General features: G+C 33.7%; 1 protein-coding gene across 1 annotated transcript in view; it reads left to right on the top strand.

Annotated features, from left to right (window-relative positions):
* LOC144978522 (BBSome complex member BBS2-like) overlaps window positions 1-22,117 on the top strand; it is a 28,359-nt gene extending 6,242 nt beyond the window's left edge. The window contains exons 5-22 of the mRNA XM_078924703.1: window positions 62-124; window positions 664-741; window positions 2,049-2,153; window positions 3,354-3,440; window positions 4,289-4,366; window positions 5,048-5,114; window positions 6,400-6,497; window positions 10,587-10,763; window positions 11,085-11,486; window positions 12,574-12,630; window positions 12,941-12,974; window positions 14,161-14,224; window positions 15,909-16,016; window positions 17,257-17,383; window positions 17,968-18,234; window positions 19,474-19,586; window positions 21,132-21,280; window positions 21,564-22,117. Coding sequence (XP_078780829.1) covers window positions 62-124; window positions 664-741; window positions 2,049-2,153; window positions 3,354-3,440; window positions 4,289-4,366; window positions 5,048-5,114; window positions 6,400-6,497; window positions 10,587-10,763; window positions 11,085-11,486; window positions 12,574-12,630; window positions 12,941-12,974; window positions 14,161-14,224; window positions 15,909-16,016; window positions 17,257-17,383; window positions 17,968-18,234; window positions 19,474-19,586; window positions 21,132-21,280; window positions 21,564-21,664 — 2,175 coding nt within the window. The 3' untranslated portion in view covers window positions 21,665-22,117. The remainder of the gene's footprint in view (window positions 1-61; window positions 125-663; window positions 742-2,048; window positions 2,154-3,353; window positions 3,441-4,288; window positions 4,367-5,047; window positions 5,115-6,399; window positions 6,498-10,586; window positions 10,764-11,084; window positions 11,487-12,573; window positions 12,631-12,940; window positions 12,975-14,160; window positions 14,225-15,908; window positions 16,017-17,256; window positions 17,384-17,967; window positions 18,235-19,473; window positions 19,587-21,131; window positions 21,281-21,563) is intronic.
* The last annotated feature ends 3,390 nt before the right edge of the window (window positions 22,118-25,507 follow it).

The raw sequence follows: 25,507 nt of genomic DNA on the forward strand, positions 1-25,507 counted from the left end.
TTATTGATCTGTTTATTTATCTATATATTTATTTATTTATTTTATTCTATTTTTTCAACAGGTGACAGGGGACAATGTCCAGTCATTATGCCTTCTCGATTTCACAAGTAACGGACAGAATGAGGTTTGGCTATATTCTTTCAATCATTTCTTTTAAAATCACGCTCCTCTCATGACATCATCGGATTAACAAAATGTTTCCTTGACTCACATATGACCTGTTTTGATTTAAGTTTTTGTGCTGGACTTTTCTTTTAAGGGGGGGGGGATTAAGGCATTACACTGTGACCCAGAAGGTCCCGGGTTTGAGCCCCACTTCAGGCACTTTTGTTTTTTTTTTCCTTGGGCAAGATTATTAACCCCCAATTTGCTCACTTGGACAATATGGGTGATTCCTGTTGACATCAGACAGCTTGTTTGATGAATTATCTATATTCCTTTGTGGAATGCCTAGGCGACGATATCTTATGATGTCGTGACAGAAGGGCATATTTTTTTTTCCTTTTAAAATGAAATCTTGAACCAAAATAAAGATTCAATATATATATATAATCTCAGTTTAAACATTGATTACGTCCCATTAATTCTCTTTCTGAAATTTGATGAAATGTTTTGAAGAGTATTTCCGCTTAATCATCTTGCTATCCTTACTTTTTGTTTCAGTTGGTTGTGGGATCAGAAGATTTTGATATCCGTGTCTTTCGAGAGGATGAGATCATAGCAGAAATGACAGAAACAGAGGTAAAATGCATTACGATGTGATTTGTACAACTGATAATCTCAATATTCCGTGGCTGTACTCATAATATCCTCTCATCAAATTCTTTTTTTTTATTTAAAAAAAAAAATAGTATTGTGATGCAGCCTGATACAGATCTGCCAGTATACAAATTTAATTGTAGTCTGTACCGTATTTTCTGGGCTATATGTCACAACTTACCCTGGTTTCAACACTGCGGTTTATATTACAGTGCAACTAAAACCAGTATTTGTCTATGTCCGTGATACATTTTCTCATAATATTAATTTTACAGGATATGATAAATTAAAAATGTATACTTCAGGGTAAAAAACTAAATTAAGACAAAATTAATTGTTTATTTCATCAGGCAGTTTACATTTCGAAAAATGCTAATTCTATTGACCAGTTTAAGAAATTGATCGACAAAGAACTGAAATCATTAAGATAGATGAATATGATTAATGTTTGTCATAATCAAAAACAAATGTAATGTATTAAGATTGTTTCAATACCGTGCCATGTATAAGACATTGAAAGGATAATATATTTTTCTAGTTAGTCTTTAAGAAGTCAAGATAAGATAATAGGTGACAACATGACTCAGCAGTACGATCTTTGCTTCTTACCCGAAAAGTACTGAGTTCTGTCACTCGCTGTTGTGCTGTGTGGACTTGAGCAAGTCACCTCGCCCTAGTTCAATTTGTAGTGCTGCACTGCAGCTGAGTTATTCCAGTCTTCGCTTGGAATAGACCCTAGAGACAAATTTCCCTTATGGGGTGAATAACGGGAATTTTATTTTATTTATTATTACCGGATGTGGTAAGTAAAAATGCTTAGGGTTTTTTTTTCATTTTAAGTAATTTGATATATAATTTTTACAATGTAATAAACAAAAATGAATATAATAGCTTCAAAAAAAAGAACAAAATACCAAAACATGGAACGTTTCAGGCTCAAAATCCTTCTTCAGCCAACAACAAAAAAACCCCAATAAAAACATAAATACATTACTAAAATACCAGTTCGAGGTCAGAGAAATATTCAGTACCCCTCTGTAGAAAAATATTGGAATGTTTACATTTTCACTGGGTTTTTTAAAGAAATGTATTTATGTTTTTATTGGTTTTTTTGTTATTGGCTGAAGAAGGGTTTTGAGCCCGAAACGTTCCGTTTTGGTATTTTGTTATTTTTTGAAGCTGTTATATTCATTTTTGTTTTTTACTTTTTACAGTCCACAGCTTCTATCAGCTTAGTATCAATTTGTTTACATTGCTAATTTTCCTCTTTCTATTCTTCATGTTCAAAGGTGATCACAGCTCTGTGCCCAATGGACGGCCCTCGATTTGGATATGCATTGGCCAATGGCACAGTCGGGGTTTATGACAGATCATCTCGATTTTGGAGAATCAAGGTGGGCTTGTCATGTAAAAACAGCAGACCCAACACTGTTCCATCTAGAGCACAATGATAGTAATAGGATTTTGTCTTCATTTAAGCCCAAGTCACATGGCTCTTGTGAAGAGGATGAAAATATAATCCTCAAAAAACCTTGGCTTTTATGTAGCTGTTAACTTACTTATTTATATAATTCGAATCCATTAAATATACCCAAAGCTCTTTGCAAGATGTCTAAAGGCAACAGCAACGCTTAACATGTAGGAAGATTCATGACACCAGCAAGGGTGGAGGGAGGGGGGGGGGGAACAGATATAACACTGTTACCGCCCAGGTACTCATTTTACACCTTAGTGCAGGGAGAGAATGTGAGTAATGAGCCTTTTCTAAGGACTCAACTTTTCACTGCCCGGAGTGGGACTCAACCAGAGACCTTCTGGTCTGAAGGCAAGGGTCATATACCACAAGACCACAATGCTGCACTGTATGATATCAAGTTTAAATGAAATTGAACCAATCATATCTCTCCTTTTGTATACGGTTGATAGTAGGTCTGCGGTAGTCTGCATTTAAATTGATTTGGTCTGGCATTTTACTTTGATTATATCGTTTATCCATGCATGATCTTTACCATGCTCTGGCTATATTGATGATGATGATGATAATAATAATGATAATAATATTAATGATGGAAATGATGATAATAATAATAATAATAATAATAATAATAATAATAATAATAATAATAATAATAATAATAATAATAATAATAATAATATAATGATGATGATGATGATAATAATAATAATAATAATAATAATAATAATAATAATAATAATAATAATAATAATAATAATAATAATAATGATAATGATAATAGTAATAATAATAATAATAATAATAATAATAATAATAATAATAATAATAATAATAATAATAATAATAGTAATAATAGTAATAATAATAATAGTAATAATATATAATAATAATAATAATAATAATAATAATAATAATAATAATAATAATAATAATAATAATAATAATAGCAACAATAATAATAATAATAATAATAATAATAATAATATAATAATAATAATAATAATAATAATAATAATAATAATAATAATAATGATGATGATGATGAGAATGATGAAGATGATGATGATGATGATCATGATAATAATAATAATAATTAATATTTCAAATTTATTTCCAGTCCAAGAACCAAGCAATTTCTGTGACTGCTTACGATATCAACAATGATGGTGTCCCTGAGTTGATAACAGGATGGAGTAATGGAAAGGTGGGAAGATAATCTTTTAGCAATGCAGATGGGATTTAAAGAAAATATGGGACTTTAAGTATGAATGAACGTATGAATTAATTTTCTGATTGGGTCTCCAGGGGATCTGAGATGCGATACCCCGTCTACGAAGTTTGAATTTTAGGTAGGGGGTGTTTATTGTTGTTTGTTTGTGGGGAGTTTTTTAAATTTTTGTTGGGGGGGGGGGGGGGCATTTTTTCGATTGATTGTTCTAATTTCGAAACCTGATGCTCATGGCAGGCAGTGATTCACTATATGGGACAGCGTGTCTCAGCGGTACGGTCCTTGCTTCATACCCGAAAGGTACCGAGTTCGACTACCCGCTGCGTTGTGTTGCCTTGAGCAAGTCTCCTAGCCTTAGCTCACTTTGAGGCGCTGCACTGCGGCTGATGCCTAGGTTATTCCAGTCTTCCCTTGGAGTAGACCCTAAAGAAAAATTTCCCCATAGGGATGAATAAAGGGAATTTATTTTATTTTATTATTTTATTTATTATTATTTAATTGTTTTGAATGTGCTTTTTAGAGGGGAGGGGGGTGTGGATTTGTTTTTCTTTCTTTTTTTTTTTCTTCTGCTGTATCTAGCATTTAGATTTTTATAATTTCAATGACATTATATATCAAAATATCAAGTTTTAATTTCTTTTGAATTTTGGCCTATTTTTCACTTTATTTTCTATTTCATTGTTTATTTATACAATTCGAATACGTAGTTACTGTAGATGTTGTTAATTTCAAATAAAAATGTATATTTCGAATATGTATGTAGGTATTTATATAGCTTTAAAGTTTTTGTTGTTTTTCTTTGTTTTTTTTTGTTTTTTTTTCAGGTGGATGCGCGTAATGACAGAACAGGGGAAGTAATTTTCAAAGACAACTTCAACCAATCAGTGGCAGGCATTGTGCAGGTAGTGTTTGTAGAGATCATTATAATTTCTAACTTACGAAGAGTGACTTTATTTCATCTTTAATTCGTTTTCAAACTTTTTCATCATGGAAATTTTTTTTGAAGGTTAGAATAATTAACAAGTTTAGTTTGAATTAGATCCATTTTAATGTCTATTTAGAGAGAGATATGTCGAGATCATATTATCAGCTTTTGACATCATCTTGGTTGATTTTTCCATCGCTCACGGGTAGGGTTTTAGGTAAAGTGAATGAGGTTAATTGGAATTGAATGTAGGACACAAAGGTCATAGCCCTCCAGAAACTCCTCAAATCTATTTGAAAAACAACAATGACTACAACAGTAATAGTAGTAATAATAATAATAATAATAATAATAATAATAATAATAATAATAATAATAATAATGATAATAGTGATGATAATAATAATAATAATAATAATAATAATAATAATAATAATAATAATAATAATAATAATAATAATAATAATAATAATAATAATAATGTTGATGATGATGATGATGATGGTGGTGGTGTTGGTGGTAGTGGCAGCGGCGGTGGTGGTGGTGGTGATAATAATAAAGGAGTAACATCTTGTATTCTCGATTCTAAATTAAATGATGATAACGATGACCTTGGTATGTGGTATATCTATACAGCCAAAGCAATCACTTTTCACAGGCTGACTACAGACTCGATGCCAATGCTGTGGGTGAACAGTTACTGTGTGTGTCCGTGGATGGAGAAGGTATTGTCTTGATTTGATTAATTACTACGTCTGATAATCTGATAATCGTTGTAATAAAAATGAAATTTTAAAATGAAAATTGAGCTTTTATATAGAGCAATATCCATTAAAACTATAAAAAACTTAAACAGTATAAACCTGAGCTTTTATATAGAGTGATATCCTTTTTATGTGCTCAAAGCGCTTTACAAGGGGTTCCTGGCCAACAGCAACATGTAACATGTAGAATGAGACATGACGCCTGTTGGCTCAAAGCGCTTTACAAGGGGTCCCTGGCCAACAGCAACACTTAACATGTAGGACAACAACACATGACACCTGTTAGGCGACATTTTAACATTTTGGACAAAGATAATGCTGTTAACGGCCAGGTACTCGTTTACACCCGAAAACAGTGAGAGAATGTGAGTACAGAGCCTTCACCAAGGACTTAACTATGCGCAGAGCGAGGCTTGAACCCAGGACTTTCTGATCCGAAAGCGAGTGTCATACCACAAGACCACATAGCCGCACAATAATAGACAATATTTTGCAAAATGCAAAGTGATAAACTAGGGAGCAAAGCATTGATGCAAGATAAAAATTTGAAAAGGTGTGCATCAAACAGTGCTAGACAAAGCAGAAAGAAAAATAGATTTGAAAACCTGAGCATTTATACAGAGTAATGTTCACTTAACATTCTCAAAGCACTTTATAAAGGGTCCCAAGCCAACAGCAACACTCAGCACGTAGGATGAGATGTTATGCATGTAAAGTGACATTACAATTTTTTTTTTCAACAGAGACAATGCCTTTAATGGTGAGGTACTCATTTTACACCTCCGTACAGTGAGAGAATGTGAGAAAAGAGGACTCAGTTTTGTGTAGTCTTTTACTTCTGTCACAAATGTGTGTATTTTGTGCTTGAAAAACTGTAATCTTTTAAGTTTACAGAGTATTTTTATAGCGCAATATCCACTAAATGTGCTCAAATGCTTTACAAGCGTTCCCTGATCAACAGCAACACTGAACTTGTAGAACGAGACATGTCGCTTGTTAGTCTATAGTATTATTTGATTAGACAGAGACAACACTGCCAGGTACTCATTTTACACCTGAGTTCTATGAGAGAATGTGAGTAAAGAGTCTTTTTCAAGGAATCAATTATGTGCTGTATGAGACTCGAATCCCGGACCTTCCAAGTGCATACCAAAGACCACATAACCACACGAAGTCATCAGATAAAAACCATCCTTGTTAAAAGTGTGTTCACAACCTTTATCTTATCGGTCATTTTTGTCCCCAGTCAAGGGCTATAACCCAGCTACAGGGGGTCCTGGCAGCAACTTGTTAGATGCCAATGTAGAACAGGACACAATCCGAGAACTCAGTCAGCGCAAACAGGTAGGTGCTTAAATATGACAGTAAAAATAATTAAAGATTAAATATGACAGTAAAAATCATTAAAGATTAAATATGACAGTAAAAATCATTTAAGCTTAAATATGTCAGTAAAAATCATTAAAGCTTAAATATGACAATAAAAATCATTAAAGCTTAAATATGACAGTAAAAATCATTAAAGATTAGATATGACAGTAAAAATCATTAAAGATTTAATATGACAGTAAAAATCGTTAAAGATTAAATATGAGAGTGAAAATCATTAAAGATTAAATATGACAGTAAAAATCATTAAAGATTAAATATGACAGTAAAAATCATTAAAGATTAAATATGACAGTGAAAATCATTAAAGATTAAATATGTCAGTAAAAATCATTAAAGATTAATTATGTCAGTAAAAATCATTAAAGCTTAAATATGTCAGTAAAAATCATTAAAGATTAAATATGACAATGAAAATCATTAAAGATTAAATATGTCAGTAAAAATCATTAAAGATTAAATATGTCAGTAAAAATCATTAAAGCTTAAATATGTCAGTAAAAATCATTAAAGATTAAATATGACAGTGAATATCATTAAAGATTGAATATGACAGTGAAAATCATTAAAGATTAAATATGACAGTGAAAATCATTAAAGATTAAATATGACAGTGAAAATCATTAAAGATTAAATATGTCAGTAAAAATCATTAAAGATTAAATATGACCGTAAAAATCATTAAAGATTAAATATGACAGTAAAAATTGTTAAAGATTGAATATGACAGTAAAAATCATTAAAGATTAAATATAACAGTAAAAATCATTAAAGATTAAATATGACAGTAAAAATCATTAAAGCTTAAGGGGCGGTTTGGGTCTTTTTTGAAAAAAAATTAATTACCAATTTTGGGTGGTTTTAATCATTCTGTATCGTCATTATATGTTAAAAAAAAACATTTATGGTGAAAATGTTTAATTATATGTGTTGATACCCATTTTGAGACCTATTATGGGGGTCTGACATAAAAAAATATAACAATCTTGTGGCAAACGTTCCACAAAAACTAATGAAGGAATGACCTCCATATTCTTCCCTCTTGTCAACATTGTACTATAGTGTGTCACCATAGAGAGATTTTACGGCTTTAGCTTATGGAATTTTTATTAAAACATTACAAAGTTGAGAATCAAAATGTTGTGACAAAATTGATGTTAAAAATTCAGAATTAGGATTATAATTCAAAATTCACATGATTTATCCAAAAAATCTCTCTATGGTGACATAATACATTATCTATGTGATAACTGTGGAGATTTTCAGACAATTTCATTGAATAGATTCTGAGAAACGTTTGACACAGTATCCCATACCCTTAGAAAAATGACATATTGAGAAAATAGCAAAATAGCGTCCCGTTTTTCACACTTTTCTTACTACCTGTACCATTTTCGACTGTGTTTGTCGTACCTTTATAGACTACTTTAAGAATTTGGACTTCAATTATATCATTTCTAAGATAATGAAATGTCATTTTCCACCAAAATCTCAAAATCAATTTTTCGAAGGATTTTCCAAATATTTAGACCCAAACCGCCCCTTAAATATGACAGTAAAAATCGTTAAAGATTGAATATGACAGTAAAAATCATTAAAGATTAAATATGACAGTAATAATCATTAAAGCTTAAATATGTCAGTAAAAATCATTAAAGATTAAATATGACAGTAAAAATCATTAAAGATTAAATATGACAGTAAAAATCAGTTCCAGACAAAATAGAGGGATCATTACAAGGATATAGTCATTCAAAAGAATCAGTCTACTTAGACTGGGGATCGAACCTCAGACTTCTTTATTGACGGTCAGCAGTGCTACCATTACACTGCAAAGCTTATCCTATAGTTTAGAATTGAGCTTTTATATAGCGCAATATCCACTAATCGTGCTCAAAGCGCTTTACAAGGGGTCCCTGGCCAACAGCAACATTTAACATTCAGGATGGGACATGACGCATGTTAGGCGATATTACAATTTTTCACGGACAGAGACAAAGGAGTTAGCGGCCAGGTACTCATTTTACACCTGAGTACAGTGAGCGAATGTGAGTAAAGAGCCTTTCCCAAGGACTCAACTATGCACCAAGCATGCACCCAGGACTTTCCGATCTGAAAGCCAGTGTTATACCACAAGACCACATAGCCGCAAATAGTTAAGATGATTTAATGCTTATATAGACATTTCTGCCATAAACTTTTTCCTGCATCATTACAAACAAGAATGAAGCAAGAGAGGGTGAGAATGAAGACATTATTATTATTCTACATTTTTATTTTGAAAATATCAAAGCTACAAATTACGTAGCAGGGGGTTCTGGTGTAACATATATATGTCTGAAAAGATTATGAAACAGTTTCAAACAATGGAGAGGAAAAAATACAAGAAAAAAAAAAAAACATCCCAAAAATCAGTCTGCCTCGACTGGGGATCAAACCTCAGACCTTCTGATTGCCAGTCAGATGTGCTACAAATCACACCACAAAGGTAACCCAATAGTTGAGACGATTTAATTAAATGTAATAAAAATACCATCTGAAAGAGGCAGTTACGGTTTCTGGGACATGTGTGGAGAAGAGACGGAATAGAAAAGTTGGTAATATCTGGGATGATCGAAGGAAAGAGGGGAAGACCAAAAATGACATATCTAAATGACCTAAGAATGGCTAAAAGTGATTTTTAAAGCAATACAGGTTTCATGCGCACCGCAGAGGATCGTGATTCGTGGAGACAGCTGACTGGCAATGTGCTCAATCGCACAAGCCACGATGGATGATGATGAATAGAAAAAAGAAAATGATAGATAATAATCTAATGCATAACCCTATGAAGAATATAAATATTCCATTGTTATTGATGTCCCTCGAGACCTCATTGCATCCACTCTATGATTGGTCCGTCACATGCTTATCTTTCGTTGAGTCATTGCTGGTAGGTTTTACAATGTAGCTTACAAAATTTTGCACTGAATTGTCAAGAGTTGTTTTGGCTCACCATACCAGCTTGCATACTCGCTCACGACTTGAGAATCACAAGATCTAATGTAGTCCTTCAGACCCATTAGGCTCATGGAGCCGAAGCTTATCCGGTTTCTATAGCGTGAAAAGGACAATAGCAATTGCTTGCTATCCTTCTTTGATAGGATGCTAGTCTATTGCAAAGTACATTCCACCAGATCTAACAGACCCAGCTACCCATAATTCATTGCTGGGTAGACAGGGAGATCAGAGAAAAATCTCTAATGCACCCGGGATCGATCTCGGTCCCTTTGAGTATGTGCATCATCTAATTTTATTTTTAAGCTTGAATTTTCTCATCATTTTTGGTGATTCAAGGGTTTGTTTTTAAAAAAAGTATTTTAGACTTTTAAAAATAATATTTTAAAAACAATTTTAATCAATGTGATAAAGATTGGATTTAATTATTTGGCGGAAGGTTTTGTCCTCAAAGCGGCAATGAATGTCAACATTGGTGGCTACATAAAAATGTTTGTCTTCATTTTTTGTGGAAAATATCTAGCTTAAAAAAATATTGTGGTATGGGATATCAGACCTTTCAAAAAAATATAAAAAATTTGAGTCTTTTAATCGAGTTCTTTACTTCTTATATTAAAACCTTGTATTGATGTTCATTAAAACTCATCTCATGAAAGGCTTTGGTATAAATCATGAAATAAAGAGCACAATAAAAAAACACTCATTATTATCTGATAATAATTTTTAAAAAAATTTGCCCTTCCGCCACGACATCATAGGATATCGCCACCTAGGCATTCCACAAAGGAATATAGATAATTCATCAAACAAGATATTTGATGTCAAAAGGAATCACCCATGTTGTCCAAGTGAACAAATTGGGGGTTAATAATCTTACCCAAGGAAAGAAAACGAAAGTGCCTAAAGCAGGGCTCAAACCCGGGACCTTCCAGTTCAATGCCTTAATCACTCTGCCTCTTATTATCTGATATTATCTGTATTGTATTTACTGTCAAAATGTTATACCACATTAGCAGTTTTACAAAACGTGTTTGATCTTCAATACAGAACCTCGTCCTTGAGTTGAAAAATTATGCTGAAAATTCGAAGCTGGCAACGTCAGTGAGTGCTTCGCTGCTAGCGCAACAGGGAGGAGGGATGGCAGGGGGTCGTTTTGGAGGGGTCGGAGGTCAAGGACCAGGTCAGCCACCTTTGTCACACTTCCAAGTACAAGGAGGATTACAGGTAAGGTTTATTATCTAGAACCTTTTGCATGATGACATTGTTTCTTATTCTATATTTACTTCAGAATAAACTCAAGCTTGTAGCTGCTAGAAGCTGTGGACTGTAAAATAAGTATTGAACAAAAAATGAGTAAAACAGCTTCAACAAAGAACATGGAATATTTCAGGATCAAAACCCTTCATCAGCTAACAATCAAAAACGATAATTCTTGAAGTAATATCGTTTTAATTGTTTTTTGATGTTGGCTGAAGAAGGAAAATGCCCTGTGTTTATTGTTTTGTGTATTGTTAAGAGTTCATCTTTTTCATTTTTGTTTCCCAGTCTGGCAAGTCAGGTGGTTATGATACATCAGGGGGTCCATCAGGTGGTCCAGCTGGTGGGGCCTCTCCGGGAGGTCCTGGTGGCCTTGGTGGGGCTGGAGGCCTCGGTGGGCCGGGAGGCCTCGGTGGGGCTGGAGGCCTTGGTGGGCTGGGAGGCCTTGGAGGACCAGGAGGCCTTGGAGGGCCGGGAGGCCTTGGAGGACCAGGAGGCCATGGTGGGCCTGGAGGGTCTATGGGAGAAGGTGGTCCAGATGGTGGTGGTGGTGGGGTTGGTGGAGGACGGTTTGCAGGCCACTCGTTTGCAAGCGGGGCCTTGTCCATAGGGCTTGCCAACAATGCTGGTATCGCCAAACTGGGAGGAGGCATCGGTGAACTAGATAGAAGTGCAGTGGGAATGATACCGGTAGGTGGTTGGAGAATTATTATTATTATTATTATTATTATTATTATTTATTATTATTATTATTATTATTATTATTATTATTATTATTGATGATGATAATAATAATAATATAATGATAATAATAATAATAATAATAATAATAATAATAATAATAATAATAATAATGATAATAATAATAATAATAATAATAATAATAATAATAATAATAATAATAATAATAATAATAATGATAATAATAATAATAATAATAATAATAATAATAATAATAATAATAATAATAATAATAATAATAATAATAATAATATTAAAAATATAATAAATTTATATAGCGCCTATTTCCAATCTAAATTGCTCACTGGCGCTTTATATCGACACATCAGATATCATACACATATATAGAACTGACATTTAAAAAACCACATTGATTTGACAATGAAATAAATTATAATAAAATACATACTAAGAGTCTAAATTACTTGCCCTATAAAGAAGTTCAGTTTTTAACTGTTTTCGAGAAGTAAGTGGATTTTCACTAATTTTTGTTTCAATACTGATGGAGTTCCACAATCTGTAACTTTGTGGTCTAGTGGTATGAAACTTGTCTTTTCACCTTTAGGGGCCCAAATACTGCACAGAACTTCAAAGAAATTTTTTTTGATAGAGCATTTATATAGCGCAATATCCACTAAACATGCTCAAAGCACTTTACAAAGGGTCCCTGTCCAACAGCAACACGTAACATGTAGATCGAAACATGACACCTGTTAGGCGATATTACAATTTTTTTTCCGACAAAGACAATACTGTTAACATGCCTGGTACTCATTTTACATCTGAGTCTGGTGAGAGAATGTGAGTAAAGAGCCTTTTCCACGGACTTAACTATGCGCCGAGCAAGGCTCGAACCCAGGACCTTCCGATCCGAAAGTGAGTGTCATACCACAAGACCACATAGCCGCACACAAAGGTGCCGGTTCCCATCTAAAGAGCTTACCAATGACTATTTTAAACCTTTTTAATTTTTATCTCTGGTCTGATGTTATTTTAGCTTCAGTTTAATGTTAATAATTATTTCTATACATTTCAGGCGAACACGCAACTACAAACCACGTTAGCCGTTAATCCTGGAGACCAAAACAAAGCAGTGAGTTTTGTCCCTTGAAGTTCGTTTATAGTTTCAAACCCTTATCAGCAAATACCAAATCAGCAATTTTTTGGCCATGAACTTTTTTTAACTTGCTCAAAATGGAAGACGAAAAAAAACCCAAAAGTCCTTTCATATATTCGTTGTTGTGTGGAATTTTATTGATGTTATTTGAAATTTTATTTAGCTAATTCATTTTTAAATTTATTGATTACTTTTAAAAGAATACTGTATGGTATTATTTATGTTGTTGCATTCTTATCTTAGAAACAAGGAATAAAAATAAATATCATCTTTATCTCTAATCCAGCCCCATGTGGAGTTACTGATCAGTACCACTAATGGTAAGCCATTAACCCATTTCTCTTCTTTAAATCAAGCAAAATATTGGTCAGCTTGTCAACATATTTCATATATATTTTCATTTGATATTGATAGCCAAATAATTCTCTTTGATTAAATATCTTTCATTTGTGGAACAACTTGCTTAAAACTATATGGCTTCTATAGAGATAATGCGTTGGACTCATTTCCACTACTTGATTTTGCCATACAGTATTGAAGGAAACTATTGAGGAAATCAGATAAATACATGCACAAAAATTAAAATAGCATCTTATATATAAATAAGGCTCAAAACCCTTCTTCAGCCAACAGCAAAACACAATGAAAATATAAATATGCATTACTAAAAAACCAGATTGACGCAGAGAAATATTTGGCATGTGCTTTCTATTTATGACTTTGTATATGAATTAGCAATCTTCGTGATTTAAATGCTTATTTGATGGGTATTAAGGACCATAATGGTGTGTCAAATGCATTCTCTTTGCAAGACATTTTATGTTTTAAGAATGAATAGTGTAAAGAATGCCATTTCCTGTTTAGATAATTTTTTCCTTTACTTTTTAAAAAGAGTAATTTATCCTTTTCCACTTCCTTCTATTGTGCGGCTATGTGGTCTAGTGGTATGACACTTGCTTTCGGATCGGAAGGTCTTGGGTTTGAGCCTTGCTCGGTGCAGGGTTGAGTCCTTGGAAAAGGTTCTTTACTCACATTCTCTCACAGTACTCAGGTGTAAAATGAGTACCTGGCCATTAAGAGCGTTGTCTTTGTCCGAAAAAATTGTAATATCGCCTAACAGGTGTCATGTCTCGTCCTGTTGCTGTTGGCCAAGTACCCCTTGTAAAGCGCTGTGAGAATGTTTAGTGGATATTGCGATTTATAAAAGCTCAATTTAAAAAGCTCAATTCCTTATTTATTTATAAAATTACATTTCAGTCATTGAATTTCCTTATGTAGGTATTGACCGAATGCCTAAAAGAACATTTTGAATTGAATAGAGTCAAATGTTAAGGCTAATTTTCACCAACGCCAGTCTTGTATTATTTAGTTGTACAAAACTCAACTCTTTACTGTGTGGAGTGAATTTCTTTCCATAATTTTATCTTTTTACTCTAAGTATTCAAATTATTTCCACTGTCAATTATTTTTATATTTCTAATTACTATTTTTATTCTTTGTTAACAGATACCATCATTAGAGCTGTTCTCATTTTCGCTGAGGGAATTTTTGAAGGAGAGAGTCACGTAGTGTGAGTCAAATTCTTTTTTTATTAACTTAAAGAAATTTATAATTATTTCTGCTGACTTTGTCAAGCTCAACATTTAAGATTAATTGTCTTAAAAGGGCATTATCCCGGGGCAGATCATGAAAATTGAATTTAGGTGTCGCCTATGTATCCCAGGAAAGAATTTAGATAATCCATCTAACTAATGTCAGATGTCAACAGGAATCACCTATGTTGTCCAAAGTGAGCAAATTGGGGGTTAAAAATCTTGCCCATGGGAGAAAAAAAAACCAAAAGTTCTTGAATTGGGGCTTGAACCCAGTACTATTCAAGGTTAACACGGTTAGAATTATAATATTTGAGATTTAAGTCGTTTAATTAATTTCTTTTATTCTCATTATTGGGACATTCATTTCAATTATAATTGCATAGTTTTGACTTAAAAGTATATTTCGAGCCTCATTGTACCTACCGTATTGGGATTGTGGGTCACCTTCTCGGCCTTGACCTTCAACTTGTAAGAAATCTGGTTAATGAATATTGACAATGAAATTTGGAAGATCTTAGAATTGAGTTATGATGGGAGTAGATTTGATTTGCATGCAGCATCTCTGATCGTGTGCTCATTGTTGTTGTAAAGCTACCCCTGACTCATTCACATTTATTGAAAAAAATAACAGGAAGCCTTTCACAGCATTAAGGTCCCTGGGACCGACTTTTATCCTAGTTTCGGTGGAATTAAGCAGACTGCCAAAAATGGTAGCTGAGGAATCTTTGTCAGAAATTAATGGGCAAAACAATTTTTTTTCTTGCGACTTAAATATCTCGGTGTTATCCCGCTTTCCTCTCACTCTTCACCCCCCCCCCCCTCCCCCCACCCGCTCCCTCTATACTTTGGGGTGTTTGTCCTTTACAATGTCAGACCTGCCTACTTGAACTTTTAAAAATTCGTAGTTTTCATTGAGAAAACAATACTAGTCATTAGATTTACCTTTTCAAGTAACCAATTTACCCTCAGAAAGATTTTTAAAACGTTTCTAAGTCCTTACACTGTGTCATTAATAGTAATATTTTCATTTTCGACATGATTCAATTTGAGTAGCTTATCTTGCTCTGCTGCAGATGGAGCCAAAATTCGTAGTTTTACGAAGTTTTCGTAGAAATAGACAGGTCTGCAATATATAATAAACCAGTAATGTCACCACCCAGATGGTTGTTATTAGAATTCACTTATTTTGTTAGGTAATAAATCTTTTTTTTTTTAAATTGAGCTTTTCTATAGCGTAATATCCACTTAACATGCTCAAAGCGCTTTACAAGGGGTCCCTGGCCAACAGCAACACTTAACATTTAGGACGGGACATGACGCCTATTAGGCGATATTACAATTTTTCTGACAGAGACAACGCTGTTTATGGCCAGGTACTCATTTTACACCTGAATATGCTGAGAGAATGTGAGTAAAGAGCCTTTTCCAAGGACTCGACTATGCGCGAGCAAGGCTCGAACCCAGAGCCTTCTGATCCGAAAGTGAGTGTCATACCACTAGACTACATAGCCACATTTATAAGTGATATGACACGCTTGGAAGGGTGAATTTGGCATAAAGATAATTACAGTTGAAAAGGATTTCTGACCAACAGTACAAAGATAATTATATTTGAAAACCCTGTCATTCATTTCTTATTATCATATATTTCCTTTTAAGTCACCCAAATGGACCAGCGGTATCAAACATGCTCAAAGTGCCCATAATCCCTCCCAAAGATGTACCTGTTGACCTACACATCAAGGCTCTGATTGGACAGAAGAATAGGTAAACTTTTTTAGACTTTTGTTTAAATTTTATACAAAATTCCTTTTTTAAAAATATAAGTTAAAAAGAATTAATTTATTATTTTTGTTACTTTTCTTTCTTGATGTAACTTACTTGAAATTGAGATGGAAAATCCAAAACAGTAAACATCCTGCCTCATATTATGTAGTCTACCTAGGATTACTCACTCATTCTATCCCATGACCGGTTGGTCGTCAGGGGGACTCTAGGGATGCAGACTTCACGATTCACTCATCACGGTCTTGGGCCTTCCTCATTAGATTGTTCCACGTCAGTCCTGTCCAATCTTTAATGCTATCCTTCCACACTTTCCTCTGTCTTCCTCTTTTTCGGCAGCCTTCTACTGTGCCCTGCAATATTGTCTTGCATAAGCTTTCATGTTTTACGAGGTGACCAAAGTTAGACAATTTCCTTCTCTTAACCATTGCAAGTAGTGGTTCTTGCCTTCCTGCCTAGGATACAGAGCTACAAAACATGACCTTTTACAAGTAAAAATAAAAATAGATTAGCTTTTAATCGCACAGTATTTTAGTGAATGCGCTGAAAGCATTTTACAAGGAGTCCTAAGTGGTCAGAAACACTTAACGTGGAGAAGGAGATATGACACTCGTAGGGTACAATCACAAATATGTTTTTTGGGGGTTTTTTAAATAATGACAACTAACTCTTACACTGGCCAGGTTTTTCATTTCGCACCTTTAAAAAATGACGATAAGTATTGAAATGTCAGCTTTGATTTATTAAATGGAGACGTATACTGTAGACGTTTCAGGTTTCCCCTTTATTAACAAAACACGATGAATTATTAAACGAAGATAGATAATGTGGACATTTTGGGTGTCCCCTTTATCAACAAAACACAATGAATTCATCGTATTTTATTGATAAAGGGGAAACCTGAAACGACCACAGTATCTATCTTCGTGTAATAAATTGAAGCTTACATTTCAATACTTATCATTATTTTTTCCTTCCAACTTCAAGCAGCAACATTTTCATTTCACACCAGTGTATCGTAAGAAAATGTGTGTAAAAAGCCTTATCCAGGGACTCAACTTTATCTCCACCCACAGCAGGACTCAAACCCCAGACCTAAAGGTCACAAACCGAGTGTCATACCACAAGGCCACTTGGCTTCAGAATAAATAACATCTATTAAGACTGAGACCCATAATACTTTTAACTGCTATTATTTCAGAATTGTTTTATTATCTTTCAGTAACCAGTTCCATGTTTTTGAGTTGACAAGGCAACTGCCTCGATTTTCTATGTACAATGTGGCCGAAGGAGACATACCAGATCCACGCAGTTCCGTCACCTTCACCCTTAATGACAGGCCTCAACGAGTAAGTAATTCATTGAAATGAAAGTATCTGAACTTTTATTCATCCCTTGGAGATATTTATCTTTAAGGTTTATTTTAAGGGAAGAATGGAATTTACTCAGACATCATTCACAGTGGATTTGGGGAGGTTAAATATTCTTCCACAACTTAACGTTCAGGCAAAAAAGTCTCTCTATCTCTCACTCTCTCTCTCTATCTCTCTCTCTCTCTCTCTCTCTCTCTCTTTCTCTCTCTCTCTCTCTCTCTCTCTGTCTCTCTCTCTCTCTCTCTATCTCTCTCTCTCTCTCTCTCTCTCTCTCTCTCTCTCTCTCTCTCTCTCTCTCTCTCTCTCTCTCTCTCTCTCTCTCTCTCTCTCTTGCGCTGTCTTCCCTTGCACGCACACTCACACTAACACACACACACACAACACACACACACACACACACACACACACACATTTTTACCAATCATGTTTCAACTATTATGACAATCTAATATTTATATATATAGAACACACTTAGGTACAGAACAGAAAATTTGAGACCAACGAGCTGTTCGTGTATCCTGTTATAGCTTCTAATTCTGACATTCTCCTCTCCATTCCAGATGTTAATGTGGGTTAATCAAAGTTTCCTACTTCAAGAAGATCTGACGACTGAGGGTGATTTGAATATTGCTTTCATCTCGCTTCGTGGCTCAGGACCTCTGATCATTCGCATGACACAGAATGGGCAGATAACTCTCTTAACTGATGACATGGATTTGGCAGGGGACGTCATCCAGGCCATGGCACAGTTCTTGAACATTGAGGATATGCAGAGTACAGCTGACTTCCCTGTGGAGACTGAGACTCTTAGGCAAATTCTTATCAAGGTATGTTCAGATGCTTAGAGCAGAAAATTGCTCAAATTTTTCATCATTGCTGATATTGTTTGTGAAAGAGGATTTTGAAACTTTGTGATTTTGCAGCAATACATTATGATATATATTCAAATAAGCATACTGAAATTTTTATTTACATAAAACAGAGGCTCCTACCCTGTTGCATTTTGCAGACTCATTCCGCATAATCAGTGTACATTCTGCAATTCTGCTTTCAAAGCAAAAATTCAGCGTTTCAATACAGGGAATTTTTAAAAAATCATTTCTAGTAAAAACATGATAGTAAATACAGCTGATCGGTGTCATGGACCAGAATGCACTGTTCTGTATCATTTTTCAAGATTGCAGACTTTTACACCTTTTATATTGTATCATGTGAGTACTTTTGGATTGTCTATTACATTATCTGTAGCAAAGCATGTCATACTTAATTACGATAAGTTGATTCCGCTTTTTAGTCTCAAATTCCGCTTTTCTTTTCTTTTTTTGTCTTTTAATTCCTCTTTGGGTCTTTGGGAGGAGGGGGATGGGTAGGAGCCTTTGCATAAATACAATACAATTAAAATTGTGATGATGCTACCAAACATTTCAAAAACATGTTATCATATTTGCGTCTGTTAATATTAGAATTTAAATGGTGAGTAAATATTCTTTTTTAGATTTATGACTGTACACAAACATATTTTAATGGCAAAATGAAGTTTGTAGGATTAAATCAGTGAGGGTTGAATGAATTTTATGCTAAAAATGATCACCCAATTCTTAAAGTGACAAATTGGGGAAAAGGCAATGGTTTTAACTCTCTCCTTACCGGCCATTTTCCGGATTTTCCCCAAAACTTCTCACTCAACCTATACAAAAATAGATTTATTTCACTCAAACACAAAAACTGTCAGTTCTTGCTAGACATATTTCTTTCTGCTAAACAAGCTCTTCAATGCAGTGTTATTATACTTTAACTAAAGAAAACAGTTTTGTTCAAATATTATGATGTAAAAAAGAAATCAGAATGACAAAAATGTTGGCTGCATAGTAACAAATGTGACGATTTTCCTATGGGTAAGGAGGGGGTTAAGATAAATATCTGAAATTCAAACACACTTTGTCAGATATTTATCTAATTATTTGGCGGGTTTTTTTTGTTTTTATAAGGTCCAAATATTTGCTGTCTTTGTATATTAAATTGAAGGCTCCATGCCATCTGACCATTGTTATTTCTTTCTTTCTCAGGTGGATGATTTCCATCGTGTTCGAAGCAAATTGACAGCTGAGATGGCAGATCACTCCAATATAATACGTTCCATGGTGGTACGAGCAGAGGATGCAAGGATTATGGGAGATATGTAAGTTGAGTTACATGATGAAAATGTTTGTGACATATGTAATAATGAAAATGTTTCTGCTTGAAGCTCGAAGGAAAAAATAAAGATAGTATTGAATTGTAAGCTTCAATTTATTAGATTAGACAAAGAGATGTCTGTCTTTTATCTAATAAATTGAAGCTTACAGTTTAATACTTATCTTTGTTTATGATATATGGATGGCAGTTTAGAAAACTCTATACACTCTGTATATTGTTACAAGTGAATGGGAGAGAGTGGGACGAGCAAAGAGAGAGAGAGAGAGAGAGAGAGAGAGAGAGAGAGAGAGAGAGAGAGAGAGAGAGAGAGAGAGAGAGAGAGATGGTGGGACAGAGGGAGAGAGAGAGAGGATGGGACCGAGGGGAAGAGATAGAGAGGGAGAGAGGGGGGGGGGTGGAGGGAGAGAGTAGGGTGGGACGGAGGGAGAGAGAGGGAGGATGGCACCGAGGGGGATAGAGATAGAGAGAGATAGAGGATGAATTGAAGCTTACAATTCAATACTTATCTTTGTTTGTGACATATGGATGACAGTTTAGAAAACTCTATACAATCTGTAGTCACAGATCATAACAAGTGTATAGGCCGGGAGAGTGAGAAAGTGGGACAGGGAGAGAGAGAGACAGAGAGAGAGAGGGGGGTGGGTGGGATGAAGGGAGAGAGAGAGAGATGGAAAGAGAAAGAGAGATAGAGAGAGTGGGTTAGAGAGAGAGAGAGAGAGAGAGAGAGAGAGAGAGAGAGAGAGAGAGAGAGAGGGATGAAGGGAGAGAGAGATAGAGGATGAATTGAAGCTTACAATTCAATACTTATCTTTATTTGTGTCATATGGATGACAGTTTAGAAAACTCTATACAGTCTGTATATTATCACAGATTATAATAAGTGTATAGGCCGGGAGAGAGAGAGAGAGAGAGAGAGAGAGAGAGAGAGAGAGAGAGAGAGAGAGAGAGAGAGAGAGAGAGAGAGAGAGAGAGAATGTAGGGGGGGGGGAGGGGTACTGTTTCTTCTAAATAGCATCAAATATGTACAGGCGAGAGAGTGGAGAGAGTCTATCAAAGATAACTATAATTAGTATATTTCAATGCCATTTGGCTTTCCAAAGATTAGCCGACAAGATAAGCATATCAAAATGTCAGCGGTGAAACTAAAAATGCTAAAAAGTATACATGGCCAAATTAAATAAATAAATAAATAAAAATTAGAAAATAATAAAATAGAAATAGTCATATCATGGCTGAAAAGGTTTGTGAAAAACAGTACCAGATAAAGCAGAAGGGGAAAAAATGTCCTAAAAACATTTTAGTATGTTTTTTTTTCTTGCATTTTACTTTCTGCTTTGTTTGGCTTTGTTTTATACTCACTTTTTCAGATCATGGTCTGGCTATTTCTAATATTATTAATTTTTTTTTTTTTTAATTTTATTTATTTATTTAATTTGGCCATTTATTATTTTTAGTATTTTTAGTATTTTTAGTTTTAGCTCTGACATTTTGATATTTAGTTTATTCTCATAATTCTCCCTATTTCCAGGCGCAACATGCGTAAAGCATACATGGAGCTGTACGATTTAAATCGGGATTTGATAGCTGGTTATAACATCCGCTGTAACAATCACCAAGAGCTTGTGTCTTGCTTGAAGCAGGTCAATCAGATCATACAGAAGGCTGGAAGAGTCAGAGGTACGGCATTGGCAAAGTCTAATACAACTATTTAGCCTATTTAGAAAAATCTAAAGACACATCTTTTCCAGAGATTTTTATCCTAGGCATTTTCTTATTGATGAGTAAATTATACGTTTTAGTTTTTGATTCCATTCTATTTTATCTGTTTTATTTTTGTTTTTTCGTTGTATTGTTTTGTTGAGTTTGTTTTTGTTTTTTTGTTGGCTCTTTTTTTCCTTTTAGTTTTGTTTCATTTTGATTTGTTTTCTTCGATGACAATTTTTATTCATTTCCTTCACAGTTGGCAAGTTCAAGACCCAGGTGATTACTTCCTGTCGGACGGCCATCAAATCCAACAACACCTCATCCCTATTCAAAATCATCCACACAGGAATGGCGTAGCCGCATCATCCTTACAGGAATGACATAGCCGCATCATCCACAGCGTAGCCGCACAAGTTTGTCACACACACACTGACAAAATTTTATTTTTTTCCCCTCTATTTTCAGTTCGACCATTTTGAACTTTTATTTTTACTTTACTTTTGACTGACTGCGTCAATCGGTTATTGTGACAAAATAATATAGATGAAGATCTGATAAACAAACACAATTATGGGCTTGTTTTTAACATTGTTGTAAGGTACAATATTATCCATTAGTTTGAGAGTATTTCCATAACAACAATGAATCCATAATAATTTAAGTTATCAGACCTGCAAATAAGTACTCAAGTCAAAATGATGAGAATTTTGAAAAATTGAGTTTTTTGAAGTTTAAGATGATGATGATTATGATGATGATGATAATGGTAATAATAATAGTAATAATAACAATAGTAATAATAATGATAATTATTATTATTATTATTATTATTATTATTATTATTATTATTATTATTATTATTATTATTATTATTATTATTATTATTATTATTATTATTATTATTATTATTATTATTATCATTACTATTATTATTATTATTATTATTATTATTTTTATTATTATTATTATTATTATTATTATTATTATTATTATTATTATCATTATCATTATCATTATTATTACTATTATTATTATTATTATTATTATTATTATTATTTATTATTATTATTATTATTATTATTATTATTATTATTATTATTATTATTATCATCATCATTATCATTATTATTATTATTATTATTATTATTATTATTATTATTATTATTATTATTATTATTATTATTATTAACATTATTAATATTACTACTATTATTTATTATTATTATTATTATTATTATTATTATTATTATTATTATTATTATTATTATTATTATTATTATTATTTTAATGGCAATATAGTACAATTGCGGTGAAGGTTAAACATTCCAATTTAATAAATTGCAATAGCTACTTACAGTCCGTCCATTGAGTATTAATGAATTGTTCAAAATTATTCAAGAATTACTAGATGTAATATTCATGTGTTGGTGACATTCCCAGGGAACCGCTGGCCTTTTTGGTGTTTATAAGTTCAACATTATATATTATGTCTTCAGTCTTGCTATTTCTTCTCATAATTTGTTCTGTCCATGTGTATTTGTATCCTTGTTCTTGAATGAGATCATAATTTGGTTTACTGGGTGGGGTTCCTGACCTCCCATAGTGAGCAGGGAGGTACGTACTGTGTCTTCTATCCCCCTATATCTGTTTCCCAACTTGCTTTCTGTCTTTGTCTTGGAATGAGATTACAGTCAAATGTATAGTTAGAGTTTTGGGAGATGATATTTTTCCTTGTAAATTATATCTCTGCTATGCACTGTATTGTTTTGTTTACATATTATATATAATTTGTAAACATTTGAGTGTATCCATCTTAGTTGGCGGGTGGTTGGATGGGAGCATCACCCTTGAATCATATACCTATGATGTTCGCATGGGTGTACGATCCGATAGTGATGTCGTTTCTTCTTCTCTTTACTAGCCTATCCTGCTTCTTTGGTTTGTGATTGTATTTTTGACAGGGGATATTTTTTTTTCTGTAAATCTTCTGTCTGTTTGTTCTTGGTTATTTATAATTTGGCTTATGATATCTTTAGGTTATGATTTTGATTTACATTTGTACTATTTTTGTTAGATTGCTTGTTTTTTTGTTTCAGCGGTCTCTCATATAACCTCAATTGTGTTGGAAGAGACCTAAAGCAACAAACAAACAAAAACAAAACCATTTTAGTTGGGACCTGAGCTTGTGTCTGGGTGAGACTTTTAGGTGATCTCAAACTAAGTACTTTGATAGTGTGCTCTGGGAATCCACATCCGTTTCCGATTTGAACCAATTCCCCTTTTGTCTTAGCTGTTCTTGGGTGCTTTAATTTAGCAATGACTATGAAAAATGTTTTTTTCTCTTTTTGAGGAAAATTTTGGTCTAGAATCAAAGCCCTATCTCTACTGAGTAAAAATGTTTTTGAATTTTGAAAATCCATTCATAAATAAACAAGTTATGCAGTTTCACAGGTGTAATTTATTTGGATGACCCGCAAAGAGGAAAAAAACGCGAAAATATGGGACGCTTTTTCGGCATTCTTTCTTGACCTTTGGTTGTATCTTGCGTAATAAGTGAATTAAAAGATTGAAACTTGAAGAGGAAATTAGGAAAAGTTTTGTAAAATACGGGAAAAGTACTGGTCATATTCATATGAAATTTTACAACCAAAAAGAAGAAATGTTCATGTATTACCTTGTCAGCGACAAAACCTCCACGCCCGGTAACTTTAGAAATATTTTACTCCAAAGAGTAAAAATCTATTTTTAACGGTCTTCTGGTTATCGCACGAGTTTTGTCGCTTGACATAATCTAAAATGACCTTTTTTCTAACTGTGTGCCAACTTTCAGTCATATTCATCGATAAACAGCGTCGTAATTAATTTTTTAAAATAGCATATACGAAACGGCTTCGTCCCATATTTTGACGCGAATTCGGGCACTTCGTAAGCGAAAAAGAGGCCCAAAGATTTGTGCGGGATAGTCCTTGCTATTTAATTGTAATTCTAGAACCTTTTACTTTCAAAATTTTCTTCCTTTTTACTGGCACTGATATAGCTTGATTGTGTTGCAAGCGCCGTAAAACCCTTAAAAACAAATAATTTGGTTTACCCTGGCAGACCTACATACTTGAAAATTTGAAATTTCGTTGTTTTTAGTAGATAGAAATTGTACTCGCTATACTTAACTTTACAGATTAACAATTTACCCTCACAATGGTCAGATAACACCTCAAAATCCTTGAAAGTATGTAATCTGAAATCAAATTTTATTTTCAATTCACACACACACACACACAAACACACTCTCTCTCACACACACATATACGCTCTCTCTCTCTCTCTCTCTCTCTCTCTCTCTCTCTCTCTCTCTCTCTCTCTCTCATACACACACACACAGACACACATACACACACCTCCTCTCTCTCTCTCTCTCTCTCTCTCTCTATATATATATATATATATATATATATATATATATATATATATATATATATATATATATATATACCTCCTTGCTGTCTTCTCTCCCCTAGAGACTTTTGGTTCTTTTCAAAATTGAAAACAAATAAATACACACTCAGTAGATCAAATCAAATGGAAATATGCATCATGTACCTACATAGTTTTATTCAACTGATGCTACCATGTAAAGATTTAAAATAGTAGCTTTAATAATTCAAAAATAATTATTGGTCTCGGATAAAAATGTAAATACTGATGGGGCAAAAGAAGCTACATTCAAACACGGATGAGATAAATAGGGTTTTTGGCCAGGCGGAGGGAGGGTGTCTTGTCAAATAGGCTTCAACAGTCATGACGTCACTTCCCTCGTAATGACGCATAGTAACTTAGTAAAACTGAGTTAAAGTTAATTGTGAGTTGTAATCAGTATCTCAACCAATAAACTCATTTATCTCCTGGAGCACTTCTAACAACTACTCGCTTTTTACTTACGCGAGGTGATCGTCGTCTTCTTTTGTGACATAACATTTTGGTCAGTATCAGGTCAGGCCTTCAGTTTACGAAGGCGACGGTTAAGCGCACCAAAGCTCTGAAGATATATGATATTATACTCTTTTGTCTGTTCTTTGTCCTCCTTTTTTATTGACGCTGAAATGACCTAAAAGTTTCCTTTTTAAAAAATCTATTATAACCAGGTATTCGCTGACTACATTTGATGCAAAAGGAAATTTCTCCCATAGTGGGCAGGGAGGTACT

This window comes from Berghia stephanieae, chromosome 8 (assembly GCF_034508935.2).
Source record: "Berghia stephanieae isolate SIO BIC M18660-M18661 chromosome 8, UCSD_Bste_1.3, whole genome shotgun sequence".
Classification (NCBI taxonomy): domain Eukaryota; kingdom Metazoa; phylum Mollusca; class Gastropoda; order Nudibranchia; family Aeolidiidae; genus Berghia; species Berghia stephanieae.